The 14,570-nt window shown below is 39.1% G+C and overlaps 1 protein-coding gene across 10 annotated transcripts in view; it reads left to right on the forward strand.

Moving 5' to 3' along the window:
• Positions 1 to 14,570, forward strand: part of SEMA4D (semaphorin 4D) — a 157,567-nt gene that overhangs the window by 107,563 nt on the left and 35,434 nt on the right. For all 10 annotated transcript variants that reach the window (XM_050945683.1, XM_050945685.1, XM_050945687.1 and 7 more), the window contains exons 3-10: positions 2,618 to 2,763; positions 5,253 to 5,315; positions 6,995 to 7,093; positions 8,769 to 8,862; positions 9,949 to 10,062; positions 11,206 to 11,357; positions 12,663 to 12,838; positions 12,936 to 13,092. In XM_050945683.1, coding sequence (XP_050801640.1) covers positions 2,618 to 2,763; positions 5,253 to 5,315; positions 6,995 to 7,093; positions 8,769 to 8,862; positions 9,949 to 10,062; positions 11,206 to 11,357; positions 12,663 to 12,838; positions 12,936 to 13,092 — 1,001 coding nt within the window. The remainder of the gene's footprint in view (positions 1 to 2,617; positions 2,764 to 5,252; positions 5,316 to 6,994; positions 7,094 to 8,768; positions 8,863 to 9,948; positions 10,063 to 11,205; positions 11,358 to 12,662; positions 12,839 to 12,935; positions 13,093 to 14,570) is intronic.

The following is a 14,570-nucleotide window of genomic DNA, read 5'->3' on the forward strand; positions in this document are numbered from 1 at the left end:
TACATCCTGGCTTGCAGCATCCTCTGTCTGTTGCCCTGCTCTATTCTCCCCACCTTTTGGGGATATCAGCAGTCCTCAGTCTGCACCTTCTTTCGTGACCACCTGCCACCCCAAAGTCTAGTCCCTTGCCTCAGGGACAAGGCACAGTCCATCGGCCCTGCTCCTCCATGGTAAGATGTGGTGTAAGGGGGGACGGGAGGACCCAGGCCCGCCTACTACTCTGGGTCCCGACCCAGGGACCCTCTAGTGGCAGCTCCCATTGCCCTCCTTCAATCCCCTCTTCTCCCTGTGTACCCTGGGCCACTTCCCCTTGGCTCTTTAACCTTCTTGGCCCTTTTCGTCAGGGGCCGCCACCTGGCAGGTAACAGGCCCAGAGCTCTGTATCTGCTCCCCTAAGCCTGCCCAGCACTGCTCTAACCTAGGTGCTCTGTCTACAGGGAGCCAGTTCTTCTCCTTTGCTTGTCAGGAAGAGACTGCTGTCTCCTCTGCTTTGCAGCCTTTATATAGGGCCCAGCCTGGCCTGATTGGTTGACTTTCTGCCCTTCTCTAATTGGCCGTGTTCTAGGATGACCAGATAGCAAGTGTGAAAAATTGGGACAGGGGGTGGGGGATAATAGACACCTATATAAGAAAGAGCCCTGAATCTTGGGACTGTCCCTATAAAATCGGGACATCTGGTCATCCTACCGGGTTCTGCACAGGCTCCCTTCAGCCTGCTTTAACCCCTCCTCTGCCAAAGTGGGCAGAACATATGTAAGAACATGTCTTCATACAACTGCCCCACTACAAGTAGGGAATATGGCGACTTTCTCTGTCTCTCAAATACGCATTCAACCAGAGTGAAAGTGAGGGATAGCAGGAAGCAGAAAGGAGCTGATAATGAAGATGGGGTATGGTATAAAGCAGTGTTGGGCAACCTGTGGCCACTGGGAGCTGTGAGTGGCCGTGCCTGCAGACAGTCAGCGTCAGCAAAATGTTACGCGGCCAGCAATCAGACTAATCTGATGGGCCACAGGTTGCCCACCACTAGTATAAAGGGTAGAGCAGAAAAAGGAACAAAAGGGTAGACAGAATGAGGGAAAAAATTGATAGAGGGAAAGGAAATGAGAATTAGAAATCTTATTCATAGGAATTAAACATAAGCTTGACTGGTCATTAGTTCTACACGCAGAGAAAATTTCTTTTTTGTGCTAAGGTCTGCAGAGGAAATGGTTTTCCCATCTCATGAATATTTTTGAGAATTTAAATTTCTGTTTTCCATCTTGCATTGAGACAAAAAGTAAAAATCTTGAAATAGTCACAAATGAAAAACTTCTGTCCCGTCCCTCACCCCCCCCCCAACTTAGGTGATTAAAAATGTTTCAATAATTTTGAAAAGTTTCATTTTTATTTTGATTTTTTGGTCTAATTAACTTAAATTTTGAAACCAAAAGTAAATTTGAACCAGAAAATTAGAATATTTTCAATGAGAAAATGTCAAAATAAAATGTTCTAACAATATGAAAACTGTTTTCTCTACCCTTTTTCGAGTTGGGAAATTCATCTAATCCGATCCAATTTCACAGTTTTGGTTTTGATGCAAAAATGACTTGTCGTAAAATTCCTAATTAGCTCTAGTCCACAAATCCATTACAATGGTATGTCAGCTGCTTGCAGCTTTGGTGTGGGCCAGACCTGTCAGTCACTGGCAGGAGGGGAACTCCCTGTCTCCCCAGTTTTTCCTGCCTCCCAAGCAGCTGGCAGCTCAGCTAGGCCTTTCTGACAAGTTTGCTCAATAATTTGTCTAATTCCTGTCAGCCCTCTTTTCTCTTCCGAGGTGTTTGTGACTGAGTAGGTACCTGCAACCCTCAAGAGAACAGCTAGAAAGCCGAAGGCAAAAGGAGTGGCCTGTGTCTTTTGCTTCTTCTCACTCCCTTGTCAAGTGTTTTGTTGCAAAGGTTGGCCTTTTTAAACTGCTCTTTTGTACTCGTTTTACTTTAGAATCAGAGAACTACAGCCTAATCCGTTTCACTTGCAGCACATAGTGCTGAGACTAAAGCAGTTCCCTGCAAGAGCATGATACCGTTCTCTGTGCTGATGGTGGCACAAGATATCTTGTGGATGCAAGTTTGGTATATGGGGGTAAATGTAGTTTGCTACCTGCCCCTATCAAGGTGCATCTTGGTTGGGCAGTCTAACACTTCGTTCAGTCTTGCATGGAGTTAGTTAAGAATGAAGCAGAGAGTTATTAGAGTTTTAATGTAACTTTTTGTATACTGTTGTGCGTATGTGTACACAATATGAAATAAAGATGCAACAAATGTGTAGTAGTTTTAAATCCCAGATGTAAATTAAACTGAGGTCAGCAGCACAATCCCAGATATTAATTTAAATTGAAATCCAGGAAAAAAGCTATTGTATGTCAGTGCTGCAACCCCAAACTCTTGACTAACTGAACCCACAATTTAACTAAGCTTTTTGATGACCACAAGATTTTTATAATATAAAGGTTCTGTGTTCAGTTTTAATGCTTTTAAGATGTTGTCAAAGTACTGCATGATCGGTTAGATAGATTAGAGAAAAAAGTCCTCAAATGATTTTCATTCTTTACACAGCACTGTTTGTTTTACTTTAACAGAAGTACAACTGGTCCATTTTCAGGAGCCAGAAGTTTTTAACTATTCAACTTTATTACTAAGTGATGGCAAAGATGTTTTATATGTAGGAGCTAGAGAAGTGATCTTTGCATTAAATTCAGTGAATATTGCTGAAAAACACCATGAGGTAGGTATGCATTTTTAATTTCCTGTCCACCTTTTAAAAAGAAAAAAATTGCATTCCAGAATTTTTTGGGATATGTTCGTTTTTCTGAAGTTATAGATAGTAGGATATTTCATGTAGCTATAGTGTGTAGACTATAGTAAATATATTTGTTTATTTTACAAATATATATTATTCAGAAAGAAAAAATTACATGTAATTTTGTAGTATCATTGAAAAACATGAAATGTGAGAAGGAAATACTGATTTTTAAAACATTCTAGTAAAGATTCACTGAGGTATTTTATGTCTGGAACTGCTTAAATTACACTGGATTTTTTTTAAAACTGAAAATATATTTTGTATTCTTTAAAGGATTAATTTTCAATTTGTCAAATAGGTGATTTTACCTTGTGATTCCCATGAGCATTAGTGGGAGTTTGACAGTTTGCTTCATCCATGCACATTATTCTGAAAATTCACCCTGGAAGGACTGGTTACTGTGCTTTTTCTAATTCTAAACTCTGATATATTTTTTTCATGTTACCTGCAGTAAGAAATGTTAAACAGATTCTTGTAGAAATGCCATTTTGGTGACCTTTTTTTAGAAAACTTGTGCTTTCCTTCCTAAATTCTGAAATTTTGAGCTCTAATTTTGAATATTAAAAAGAAAAACAACAAGCCATCTTCAGCAACAATGAATGAGGTGTACAATGTGCCTATTACAGTACTTTGGTTACTGTCAAGTAAAATAAATTTGAAGGTGGAGTTAGAGGCTTCTGAAGTCTTGCTGCCACCTTGATGAATTGTTCAGTTATGAAGCTATGACTTGGTGTGTACAGTGCAGAGCTCCTTGTGTGATTGCATTCCTAATGTGGAGCAGAATCAGGGGGAAAATAAATGTTTTGCTGCCCCTCCATGTGTTTAAAACTTTGTGAAGGTTTAGTTTAGGTTGGCCATCTTGATTTTAGATAGCCAGATGATGAGATCCTCATCCCTGCTATGACCCCTTTATGATGCATTAAGGGCCGGAGTGGCTTACAGGGATACGAAGAGCCTCGTATCTAGTGCAGATACTGTGGGAGACGGTTGCAAGGCTGCCTTCTAGTGTAGGGGGCATGCTGGAGGCAGAAAGTGCTTGTCAGGAGCAGGACTGCAACAAATGGCGCTGCAGAGATTCCAGGCAGCACTTTAGGCCATAGGACAGGCTGCCATAGCTTTAACCGACCCCTGGCATTGTCTGAATTACCCTGAAGTGGGACCGCTCCACACCCCATAACATCCAAGGATTGGGGTGGCTTAAAGCCAACAGTCTCCTCTGAGGCTGTAAGTTTTGCACTGTGTGTCTAAGGTTACATCTACACTGCACACCTCTTGTAGTAGTGTTTATGGTATGTATTGCTGAAAGACACAGTGAAAAGCACACTACGTCCATGCTGCAGTGTGTAGCTACACATGTCAATGAAAGGCTGTGGCATGGGGGAAGCAGCGGGGAAAGACTCTGCAACTGAGAGCTGACAGAGCCTTTCCCCACTGACTTCCCTCTGCTGGAGCCTTTCTGTGCTGCAGAGAGGCAGTGAGACACTGTACTGCTAAAACTATACACTATACTGGGCAAGACATTGCTTGAATGAGTAGAGAGCCATGGAGGGTATATACCTGAGTACATACCTGTGGGGTTCAGGCACATCTTTTACTCGCCTAAGCAATGCCTCACCATCTACATTGCTGTTCATATCCATGCTAGAGTTGTGTGTAGTATGTGTACTTTAGGGCCTGCCAAAAAGAGTGTGATGTACCTTGAGAGAGAGAGAGCCAGTTTCTCACCTAGAATGGTCTTGAGAAAATTCCTTCTGATTCTTAAGTTAATTCACAAACTTGTGTAAGGAAATACTCATAACCCGTTATGATATTGATCTTCAGCTGCACATAAAACTGATCCCTCTTTAACAGTTGTTCATTTTAATTTAAACTATCTGAAACACATTAAGAAGCAAAACTACTGCAGAACCACATTGATATTCAGTGAAAAACACAAGGAGCAAGATATACTAGACACAGTCCAGTATCCATGGTGACACATACAGCCACTGAAGCCCTTTTATCTGCATAATGGTCCAGAAATTATTGACATTTTCCCAAAAATAATTGTATTCTTCCCTCAGCTTTTTTAATGTAGAGGTCTTTAAAACTACCATAATCTTATTTCCCTAATAAACACAACACAGGGAACTTCATTAATAATTTGAGAAGAAATGTCATGGTATATCTTTTGATAGAACTCTGAGAGGTGAGACCTCCATTACTGCACATGCATTCAGAAATGCCACCTCCCCAGAGGATAAAGACAAACACTTCGGGGTCTCTGACAGCTACTTGCAGAATGACTTATTTGCAGCAGACAGTCTTTTAATCATCATCTGCTCTCTGTATTATGCATTGCACTTAATAATAGCTTTCAGGTGAATGTGAAGTGCACTGATCTTGTTTTTGTTTCGCTTGTTTTTCTCCAGTTGTATTGGAAGGTCACTGAAGACAAAAAAACTAAATGTGCGGACAAGGGCAAATCCAAACAGGTGAATTTGTTTATCATTTAACTTTCAGCAAGGCATTATGAATGTAGTTTTCTGGAAAACATTTTCAGCAGTGTTTTGAATGTAATTATTTAGAAGGGATGATTAATTTTTTTTTCAAACAAATACTTAATTGCAGTGGGTTTTGTAAACTGCAGCAGTTAATTTTGCACTTCATCTACTTAGTCTGGTATGTTTTTTTTCAACCTTTTCAGGCTGGCAGTTCCTTATTACCTGCTCAAATTTGTTACTTTTACTTATAGTAACTGTATCAATGATACCACTGATAAGTCTATACTCTGTGTGCGTGTTGTGATAGGTGATGGAGAACACTTGCCCTTGAATAGAAAGGGTGTGCAGGGAGCTGGAGAATGTGATAGTGTATTGCAAGAGAGTCACCTGCGCTCACATGAAAGGAGTGGAGCTGCTACTGCTACCTTGTCTACTACATTTGACCTCACAGATTTTGAAGGTTTTGGCTGCCCCAAAGTTATTCTGGAAATTTTATTTTATTTGCTTTAGAACTGTAATAAAATTCTCAATACCTTGTGATCTCCCTGATTGCCTTTTGTGACTACTCTGAGAGTCATGATAATCCATTAGAGAACCACTACTCTAGTTCACATAGGTTATTTTGTTTTCTGAGTATTTTATGCTACCTATATGTAATTTACCTAATGGTATTTCATATGATTTCTGTTGTCTCACCCTTTATTCTTTTCACTGGATTTCTGTGTGTATTCATTGTTATGTGGCATTCTTATTTATTCTAGCCCCCAGTCTGTTTTGAACAATGGTGGTATCTTTCTGTATTCCAACAGGAACTTGCCAAATGAGGCTCACAATACAGATAGGGGTTATTGATCCAGTCAGTAAACACAGATGGGTGTTCATAGTTAACAAGCATTCTCATGGGTTGTCAGCATTTTGAAGCTGTACTTTTCCCTTGACATTTGAAGCTATGTCCAAACTGCCAGTTTCATTCCAAAGCTAAAGGAATTAATTACTATAATTGGATGTTTCTTTATTTTTGAGTAAAGCAAGGCCTGCCAGCACCAGCATCCCAGAAGGCTGCAGGAAGCTATAAAAGCCACTGAGCTTACAGCGTGCCATCCAAGGTTGTGGGAAGCCCCATGGACATGGCAAATTCCCATACTAGGAGCTACTAATGTCACAATGATTGCTGCCCACATCAGAGTTATAGTATATACAAAACTTCAGGAAATGGTAATCTGAAGCTAAATGACATTTATGTGTGGCAGATTGAAGACTTTACTTCCAGATTATGACAGGCCATTTTAGCTGAACTAGACTTGAGCCAAAATTTTTAGATCCAAATGAATCCGAATTTTAGCTATTGTCTATGAACATATTAATTCTGAAGCAAAATTGGTCACTTAGGAGATGATGGGCATATTAGAAACAATTTTACACCTATAATAGAACACTGGATGCTGCAGGAACAGAGCTCTTAGGGAGTCAGCTAGAGAGGATTCTGGTCTCAAAAATGATCATATCACCTAGCCCTGTATTTTTTTAAACATATGAAATGCTTCTTGTGATAGAACGTGATGAGTAGCAATGGAAGACTTGACAAATAGCTTGTTGTCAGCTGTGTTCGTATTATAATGTTGAAGTTGTGGCTGACCAGAATGGATTTATTTTTTCCTTCTATACTACAGACGGAGTGCCTTAACTATGTGCGTGTCTTACAACCGCTGAATGATGATGTCCTCTATGTGTGTGGAACAAATGCATTTCAACCAATCTGTGATCATCTGGTAAGTGTGACTATACATTCTCTTTTACTAGTAACTTTAAAACCAGTTAAAACTGCTCATTTAAATAATGAGTTGAACTGGAGAAGAGAACATAAGAATGGCCATACTGGGTCACACCAAAGGTCCATCCAGCCCAGTATCCTGTCTGTCAACAGTGGCCAATGCCAGGTGTCCCAGAGGGAGTGAACCTAACAGGTAATGGTCAAGTGATCTCTGTCCTGCCATCCATCTCCACCCTCTGACAAACAGAGACTAGGGACACCATTTCTTACCCATCCTGGCTAATAGCCATTAATGGACTTAACCTCCATGAATTGATCTAGTTCTCTTTTAAACCCTGTTATAGTCCTAGCCTTCACAACCTCCTCAGGCAAGGAGTTCCACAGGTTGACTGTGCGCTGTGTGAAGAACTACTTCCTTTTATTTGTTTTGAACCTGCTGCCGATTAATTTCATTTAGTGGCCCCTAATTCTTATATTATGGGAACAAGTAAATACTTTTTTCCTTATTCACTTTCTCCACACCATTCATGATTTTATATACCTCTAAGTAAAAGTATACTCAATGAGTTAATCAGTTTCCTAAGGCAATTGGAATTCCAGTGCCAGTCATTGTTTTCCAGCGGGTGTGATACTGTCTCATGATAACCACAGAGTCTGGAGGTTAACTTCACTCTTTCTGTACAAAGCCTTTAACAAAATTTAGATTCAGCTTGGTTATTAACAGAAACATATTTACTTTAAGGCTTTGCTTTCATTACGTTCTATTGATATAAATTTGCAATAGATTAAATACATAGTTTTAAATGGTATTGACACTCTGTGTGGATGACACCCATTTCTGTCTCTCCCTGAGCTTCATATCACTGAATGCTTCAGAGTGAAGTCCTCCTTTTAGGTTAAAATAAAATATCCTCTCTGTTCCATGTCTCTAACTCCACTATTGCTCCCCTTAACTTGAATCTTCCATTGTTCCCAATGCTAGAAATCTGGGAATTATGTTAGACTGTGGCTTGTCTTTGAGTCTGTATATCAGCACTTCTAGAACATTGCCAGAATTCATACATCCTTTGACTCTGCCTCTTTTGCGGTCCTTATTCATGCAGTCCCCCATTTTTTTGCTCCTTTCCCATTGTAATGGTCTTCCTAAACCTCTACTCTGTCAGTATCTGGGAGTCCATAAAGTTGCAGCCAGTCTACTCCCACACTTCCAAAAAAGGGTCATATCACACCCGTCGTCTGACAACTTCACTGTCTTCCTGTTGATCTCTGGTTTTCAAAATTCTGCATAGTCATTTCTCAGACTAATTCTCCAACCTTGTAATCACCCTCTCCACTTCTCCGTTCTTCACTTAGTAACTGTCTTCTCTCCCTGTGCATTTTCAGTTGGGCCTCCTCATCTGTCTGGAATTCTTCTCCCCTCCTGCTATTCTTTCCTCTGCCTCCCTTTGTGCTCCCAAGCTGTTGGGTCATTTCCTCTCTCTATCACTTAAAGATTTGTTTGTTTGTTTTAAATATGGTCTCTTAAAGTGTCTTTTGATGTTTAATATTAATGATACAGAAAACTTTTTTTTATATTTTTATACAGCTTTCTTTGACTGCATACATGTATTATTTGAACTAGAAAGTAAAGAATGTAACTCTTTTGGTTTAACTTAAAAATTAATTCTGTATAGAACTTAATGTCATTTGAACTCCGAGGTAAAAATGAAGATGGTAAAGGTAGATGTCCATTTGACCCTGCCCAAAGCTACACATCAGTTATGGTTGGTAAGTTCAAAGTTTACTGACATCATCAATACAAAATCATTGATTCTTTCTCCTCCATCATGCTCTAATCTTTTCACTAGGACATAATACCAGGGTTTGTTATATTGGTTTTTTTTGCATATGCAGCGTATTTAGACATGCCTCAAAATATTTGTGTTCTGTAATTAAAGTGATTTTTTTTAACATAAAACTTGCAGCAATTGATAGTTTTTTTTATCTTTTTTTCGTTTTTGGGAATAATGTTTAGGATTTTCAGTTCAAGCAGATGATACCTATTGATATAGTCATTCATTCACCATCACTATAGTATCTGATGAAACTGTCAGTGAAAGAAAATTGCATTGCAGAAGAATCTATGTGTAACTATATGTAATTTAAAAGCATGTGTGTCAGTAAATTAACAAGTGAAATAGTAAGTGGGCTGAATACTTTCTTCTTCTCCAAACAGAATAGGATAATGGGAAATCAGTGATCATGAACATATCATCAGAGGGTTAAAACACACTAAGTCTTCATTTGGGGAAACCAGTGAAGTTTGTGGTTGTATGTTTATATAGCAAGACCATGAAAGAAAAGTTTAAATTATTATGAAACAGGAAACAGAAGGAACACACTTACTGGATTATGTTCCTTAAATTCTTATTATTACTTCAGATTGATTCACTTTGAGAGGAACACCCTATACTTTTTCTGAATAATTTCTACAAAATTATTAAATTCGAAAAATTCAGTGGCATATTTTAGGTTCATGTATATTTTTATGTATACAGTATAAATCAGCTGTAAGGAGATGTGTTCACAGTTACTACGGGAGCAATCCTGGTAACTTTCTGCCATCAAAGTTATATTAGAACACTAACAAAAGAGATATAAAAACATCAGCTTTAAAGAAGACCAGAGTGAAAACATAAGCAGTAAAAATGTCAAATTTAATATAGAGGAAATTCTTGCCATCTTCCTTCAAGAGAGGTTTAAATTACTATATATTCTCTTGAAAACTCGTCTTGAAATATTTCTATACATTTTTGTTACTTAATAAGTAGTATGGCTTGAAGTATTTATTGTGTTCTATTTTCTATGTTAAAGATGGAGAACTTTATTCAGGAACTTCCTATAACTTCTTGGGAAGTGAGCCTATTATTTCTAGAAACTCTCATCAGAGCCCATTGAGAACAGAATATGCAATACCTTGGCTTAATGGTAAGTACATGAAAGCAGCTAAGCCAATTTCTTTTACTGAAGGTTTTTTCCTTTGAAAACTTTGAGTTTTTAAGTCTACCACATTTCCCTATATACTATCACTAAAACCTCTTCTTAATACATAAAAAAAGCCAAAATAGATATATTTTGTTCCCTTCTGAAAGTTCAGATCTCTGGGCATAGTTACCTTGAAGTCTATGGATATATTCCAAGGAAAAAGGCAATTTTGTGATGGCTCTGAGGTGCTGTTTCTTGCTATATTTTGTTTTTAGAAAAAAAAAGGTGTTTTGTTTACTTTTTAATTGTGTGTGTGTGTGTGTGTGAGAAAGAGAAACATTTAGTTTGAAACTTCAAGAGTCTCAGTGGCATTGACTCTGAAATCATCTGAAGGACATTCAGGTTTTGACATGATCCAGAGGCAGTACAGTCTATCCTGTCTCCATTCACCTTTCACCTTGCTTAGTCATGACTAGCCAGACTATTAGGTGATAAGGAAAAACGTGTCCTTACCCTCCTGTCAGCATGTTTTCAAGTTCAGTTTAAGAACCTGTACTCCAAGCCAACTGGATTTGCGAGTGTGTTGGGTGGATTTTCAATTGGGCTGTGCAGATAGGGTTCAACTCATAAAAGGATTTTCAGGAAATGGAAGCTGACCAATCCCTGCAGCTTTGCTTTGAGGTTCATATTTAGTTAACTCAAACCTCAAAGGAGCATGAACCCTAATTCACCACTTCCCCCTTCTTACCTTGCATTTCTTCCAGCTCGTCCCAAGGCTTGTTGGCACAGGAGGTGGAGGCTGGCCAGGGAGGGTGACTAGACAGATGATCAGATAAGCAAGCAGCCTCAAATCATGCCTGTCCAACTGTTGAGTGTGGGCATGTGAAATCTTCGGATCGCAAACCTATAACTCCATTCCAATCAGTTTGAGTCTCAATGCAAATATTTCTCCAGCAGCCCTATCTAAGTAGGAATGATATTGACGGGCTCATGGAGGAGCCAGTTCCAGGCCTCCTAAATGGAGTGCAGTTGCCCACAACATGGGGTTTGGGAGAAAGGATGGCCCTAGAGAACTCTAGCAGAAAATGACTAAATAATGAAAAGTAGCAGTTAATATAGAATGCTTCTCTTTATTTGTATCCGTAGAACCCAGTTTTGTTTTTGCTGATGTGATAAGAGCAGATCGAAACAGCACTGAAGAAGACGATGACAAAGTGTACTTCTTTTTCACCGAGATGTCTGTGGAATATGAATTTGTTGGAAAGCTGATGATTCCAAGAATAAGTAGAGTGTGCAAGGTGGGACACAATCTAATAACTTGCTTTAACCAACATCAGCAAGATATGAAAGATAGTTCATATTGTGTTTTACACATATATTAAATGTAGTCAGATCTATTCTTAGCAAATCAAATATTCATATAAGTCTTCTGTATCTAAATATAGTTATTCAGACAGCCTAGTTGGTGCCTGTGAGAACAAATATTTTTTTAAGCTCTCTACAACTGAAGTAAGATTTCAGCATGTCCCCCTGCTGAAAAAGTAATTATGATGATTACCCTTTCCTTCCCTTTTATACAACACAGAAGCAATTTTTTTGTTCTTACATTAAAGGCTACACTGACTTCAGTAGAAGCAGAAGTGAGTCCATAGTAGGGTTGTCTTGGACTTATATGAGTTATTTTTAAATGGTTACAGACAAGCCAAATAAGGCTTTTTTACATGGAGATGGTTAGTTTCTTCATTGTGGTGTAACAGGTGGTACTTCCATGGAGAGGTGTCATAGCCTGGAAGAAAACAACCACCAGCAACCTGATTCTGTCACATTTAATATGTTTAAACCTGGATATGGCAGGCTGAGTTGGTTCTCTGCTCATTAGAGTTGGTGTGAACATTCACATGATTCTGATTATACAAATACAAAATGTTTTGCTGAAATGTATTGATTTACTCAAACTTGCAATGAGAAATTATCTAAACATTTTGTTTCTATAAGGTCAAAACATTTTATTGTTTTAAGTTTTGTTACATTGATTTAATTTAAACCCAATAACAAATGTTTCCCCTGAGGTTTCTGTATTCCAGCAGCTTGAGGAAAATTTACATTGGTCTTATTAGTATGATCCTTTGCCTGCTGACAGTTTGTCAATGCTTTAAAGTGAGAGAACCATAAAATTTGGAATAGCTTTTTAACTGTCAATTTACGACCTATTATTGCAATACAGTTCTTTGAAGCTGTCATAAGTCTGATCTTCCCTCCAGAAAATCTATACTCATTAGCATATATCTCCACTGACTTCAACAAAGTTACTACAGATCTGCAAAACTTAATTGGGAGTACAATTTGGCCCTATAACACTATCTTTGTGTGCTGAGAGAAACCATTCTACATTGTTTCTATTGTATCCAAAAAACTCTTCAGCATTGTTTAGTTTGTTTGTTGTTGTATCTTTTAATTGCTTTTCTGCTTTTATTCATGACTATTCAATTTAAATTTTAGATAGTACATACCAGAACCAGTAAGTGTTGTATGTGTTGAACCTTTATTTAAGAAAGAACATATACCTTACATTTTCATTCTCTTTCCCTCAACCCCTCTGAAAGAGGGACCAAGGAGGATTAAGGACTTTGCAGAAAAAATGGACCTCCTTTCTCAAGGCCAGATTGATCTGTACCACACCTGATAAGAATTTAATTTTCAACATTATCAATGATGTTTTTATTCTGAAGTCTCCAAGTTTGAAGGAACCAGTGATTTATGGAGTTTTTACCCCACAACTGTGAGTATCATTTAATCTTTTTCCAGAAATGTAATTTAATCTCAGTTGGTTACCACCACACAGTAAAATGGTAACATTTTCCTCTGTTTAATTTTAGGAATAATATGGGGCTGTCAGCAGTGTGTGCATACAACTTGTCTACTGTGGAAGACGTTTTCTCCAAAGGAAAGTATATGCAGAGTGCCACAGTAGAACAATCTCATACAAAGTGGGTCCGATACAACGGAGAGATTCCTAAACCTCGACCTGGAGCTGTAAGTTCGGATAAACTCGGATGACAGCAGTTCTTTTTCTCTTGCACCTAAGAACGAACCTATAAACATTCAGGGAAAATATTAGAGAAGGACATTAGCTAATATGTGTCCTGATACGGAAACCATTTCCTTAGAAAATGTTTTTTTTCTTTTAATCACTGCCATATTGCCAATTGGTTGATCTTGAAGTTTTGTATCTAGCAATGAAGTGGTTTCTATTTATAGCTCACTGATTTGGTTTATATCGCAGTTTTCATATTCATTTTTTCAGTTTTTGGTAATGAATTGTCTTATAATTAAACAGATGGTACAGCACATTATGGTAATGTAAAAGGTATTATAGATCAGTAGGAACACAAGTAGCACATAATCCTGCAATCCTTTCTTTCGAGTCATCTCACTGACTTCAGTGGGACTGCTCACTAGGAAGCACTACTTACGGTAATTAGTGTTTGTAGGATTGAGTCCTTACGGTTCTTTTTCTGCTTTCATATTAGTTAATTTTAGGGACATGATAAACTGACTGTAGCTTAGAAATGTGTGACACCTCTACCTCGATATAACACTGTCCTTGGGAGCCAAAAAATCTTACCGCGTTATAGGTGAAACCGTGTTATATTGAACTTGATTTGATCCTCCGGAGTGCGCACCTCCCCTTTCCCCCCTGGAGTGCTGCTTTACCACATTATGTCTGAATTCATGTTATGTCGGGTCGTGTTATATCGGGGTGCAGGTGTATTTTGGTAGGGTCCAAAGCCTACTATATTTGTTCACTTATCCTACAAATTGAGACTGGTATTTGTGCAAGCCAGGAAGCTGTAAAATATGAGTATGCGCCTGAAAAAAGTGCTGAGAGCGTTCAGTCATAGGCGCCAACTCTGTGGGTGCTCCCGGGCTGGAGCACCCACGGAAATAAATTGATGGGTGCTCAGCACCAACCAGCAGCTCCCCGTGACCCCACCCCTCCCCCTTGCTCCAGCTTGCCTCCCGCCTCCTCCGCTGGCAGGCTGCTGCGTCCTGCTTCTCCCCCTCCCTTCCAGTGCTTGAGCTGTGAAACAGCTGATTCGTGGGGCAGGGAGGTTGGGGAAAAAGGGGGAATGTGGTGTGCTGGGGGAAGAGGTGGGGCTGGAGTGGGAATTTGGGGATGGGATCCAATAGGAGCAGGGAGGGGGCGGAGTTAGGGAAGGGACTTTGGGGATGGGGTTGGAATGGGGGCAAGTGTGGAGATGGGGTGGAGTCGGGGCAGAGAAATGGGCAGGAGCGCAGGCACCCACCAGCGCTGGAGAAAGCTGGCACCTGTGTGTTCAGTTATGTTTGAGTTTTATTATTTAAAGGTGCGCTTCCACAGTTTTAGCCATCAGGCTTCTTTCAAAGATATCTTAAACATTCGTTTTGAAAGGGGACTAAATACATGACCCATTTTACAGATGGCCCAATCATACTAAGTCAATAGGATCTTTTAAAAAACAGCTATCCAT

The sequence above is a fragment of the Gopherus flavomarginatus genome, chromosome 3 (genome assembly GCF_025201925.1).
Source record: "Gopherus flavomarginatus isolate rGopFla2 chromosome 3, rGopFla2.mat.asm, whole genome shotgun sequence".
Classification (NCBI taxonomy): Eukaryota; Metazoa; Chordata; order Testudines; family Testudinidae; genus Gopherus; species Gopherus flavomarginatus.